Source organism: Emydura macquarii, unplaced genomic scaffold, assembly GCF_026122565.2.
Source record: "Emydura macquarii macquarii isolate MOO-44397 ecotype Brisbane River unplaced genomic scaffold, CSIRO-AGI_Emac_v2 contig_2918, whole genome shotgun sequence".
Taxonomy (NCBI): Eukaryota; Metazoa; Chordata; order Testudines; family Chelidae; genus Emydura; species Emydura macquarii.
The window spans coordinates 11,974-14,723 of NW_027133055.1; the positions used below are offsets into that span (position 1 = coordinate 11,974).

General features: G+C 41.3%; 1 protein-coding gene across 1 annotated transcript; it reads left to right on the forward strand.

The window, feature by feature from the left end:
• Positions 1-1,947: 1,947 nt before the first annotated feature.
• On the forward strand, positions 1,948-2,535 carry LOC137167282 (olfactory receptor 9S13-like). The gene has a single exon (XM_067569370.1). It carries the CDS (start codon positions 1,948-1,950, stop codon positions 2,533-2,535), a length of 588 nt encoding a protein of 195 aa, XP_067425471.1.
• The last annotated feature ends 215 nt before the right edge of the window (positions 2,536-2,750 follow it).

Below are 2,750 nucleotides of genomic sequence, written 5' to 3' on the forward strand. Positions count from 1 at the left end.
CACTAGAGGGGAGCCGACGGCTTGCCACACTACCTACCTATCTGTTAACCTGTGTCCTGACGCCTTAGAAGGAAGGGAGCTTAACACTGTTACCTGTGCATGAAATGTGGGAAAATCTCCCAGACCATATTAAGAACTGCAGGCGTGCAAGCACTCCATTGTAGAGGGAGGTGTCTGCCATCATCTCTTGGACAGCAAAGGGCTGAATGGACCAAGCCTTGTTTGCATTTTAGTTGCATGATGGTTTTGAGCTCTCTGGTGAAATTTTGAGTTTGGGGGGCATAAAATGCAATCGACGGTGTTGGAAGATCTAAGAACAAGAAATCGACTGAATGTGCCAGGGGTCACTCTGCCAAAAATTCCCGTCAGGTACAGAAGGGAAAGGGAGCAGAACTAGGAAAGGGAGGATAGGAGGGGAAAGACTGCTGCTTGTTGCTGAGAGTGAGGCTTTTCTCCAGAACAAACTGATCTCTCCCCAAGAGCTGAGCTGCGAAAGTTGGAGTTGGGGAAGAGGGAATGTGCCATAACTCATCGGCCACTAACATCGGCTCAAGGAGGGATGAGGTTGGGGCTGCTCGTAAGATGTCTTTGGGAGTCTGACAACATAGAACTTGTTAATGAATTCATGGGTGGTTTCCTCAAATCCAGTCTGTCGTCTTCCTTCCACTTCCCCACCACAAATAAAGTTCTCTGTGCTTGCCAGTTGGTTGCCCACCGTGGTGACTATAAGTTCCCTGATTTCTGGTTTGGGGCTAGAGCTGGTGTGAATGAAGTCTTTAATGAAACTCAGAGAAAAATTGAACCTGGTCTTTTTGGCCACTAATGCCACCCGACAAAAAGGGTTACATAGTAAATAGTTTATTTGGTTTTGTTTGCCAGGTTTTAATCAAAATATGGATGAAATCCACGTTAAAATATCTATTTTAAAAATATGTCATGCATTGTTTTAACTGTTATTTTCCATCCAGCTCTACCTCACATCCAAACATTAGAAAATCAGGAAATGCTTTGTAAGGGGTCCACCCACATTGTAACGGAATTATCTGAACAGCTGTAGGTTGTTGACTTAGATTCCCATGAAGAGATCCCATATGCCATTCATCGGATGGAAGAGACTGACATATAGGGTGATGAATCATGAATACACGTACACAAAAGGTTAATTATAGAACAGTTGAAATGAACAATTAATTATTATCAAGGGGGCTACACTGGAAGGAAGTTACTACTCAACATGAGTAAGGATGGCAGAATCAGACACTTAATTCATAATCCAGCTAAACATTAAGCAACTTTTAGTTAAAAGAAATAACAAAGCCATACATTTTTACTCAGATTTACTCTGTCAGTACTCAAGCAAATATCCCATTAAATATCCCCAAGTAAGGATATTCTGTATAGACATTAAAACTTTCAAGTAGAATAATTGAAGTTTCTTAGAAGCAGAAATGGTGATGAAATAAATCATATATATATATATATATATGATTTATATTTATATATATATATATATATATATACTGATTCATACACTGAAAGGAATATAATTTAAGGCCCATTTCAGCCACCCTTTTATACATCAACGGCATTACTCATGCAGGATTTTGCCAGTATCTTACTCAGCCAAGAAGGAGAGTCTTGAATCCAGATTTTAGGGGGAAGTTGATTAATTTGGGCTTGATAGTAAAATTAAAAAAAAAAAAAACCACCTGAGGTCAGATTTTTAACTGTATTTAGATACCTAGTTGGACTTTCCAAAACATCTGATTGACTAACCCCCATTGGTTTAAAGACCTTTTAGGAGAAGCTTCAATGTATCTTCTATATTTGACTCCTTTTTACCTTTTATCTTGTTCTATTTTCTACGGGAAATGTCAGCTATGGAGCCAGTAACCATCCTGGTTTTTCGCTCTCTTCCTCACCACTGAAGCCTTTTTCCTGGCAGCGATGGCCTACGATCGCTACACTGCCATCTGCAACCCGCTGCGGTATCCTGTCGCCATGTCCAAGTGGGTTTGCTTTCAGCTGGTGGTGGGATCCTATATCGGCGGCTGCGTGAATGCCATGGTGCAAACTGGCTTCACCTTTACCCTGAACTATTGTGAGTCTATTGAGATTGATCATCTCTTCTGTGATGGCCCTTCCCTGATTAGTCTCTCCTGCAGTGACATGTACGTCAATAATCTTGTGATGTTTATCCTATGCGGCTTCATCATAGCAATCACTTCCCTGATTGTGCTGATCTCCTACATCTATATCATCTCCACCATCCTCAGGATTCGCTCTACCGAAGGCAGGCACAAAGGTTTCTCCACCTGCGCCTCCCACATGGTGGTTGTGATTTTATTTTATGGGACCTCTGCTTTCATGTACGCCCAGCCCACTTGGCTATCTTCTCTGTACCAAAGAAAAGCAGTGTCCGTGTTTTATACCCTTTTCATTCCCATGTTGAATCCCCTCATCTACAGCCTTAGGAACAAGGACATGAAAAATGCTTTGAAAAAGACTATGGGCAAGAAATGTTTGAGAAAATGAACACTGTCCTTGAACATAGAGATGAAATTGAGTGGGTCAATGTACTATGCAACACAACAAGTTCTGACCAAGTTTGTAATTTTTAGGGTGTGTGGGGTCGGGGGAATAGTTTTTCCAGATATAAACAAATAAATCTTTGGGATCCACTGTATCTCTTTGTCTCTGTCTCTGTGTGTCTCTCTCTCTTCCTTCTGTGTGGCTGTCACTCTTCTCTC

What these genes read in the sequence shown, in the direction of transcription:
- LOC137167282 (XM_067569370.1), top strand. Translation starts at nt 1,948, where the DNA reads ATGGCCTACGATCGCTACACTGCCATCTGCAACCCGCTGCGGTATCCT.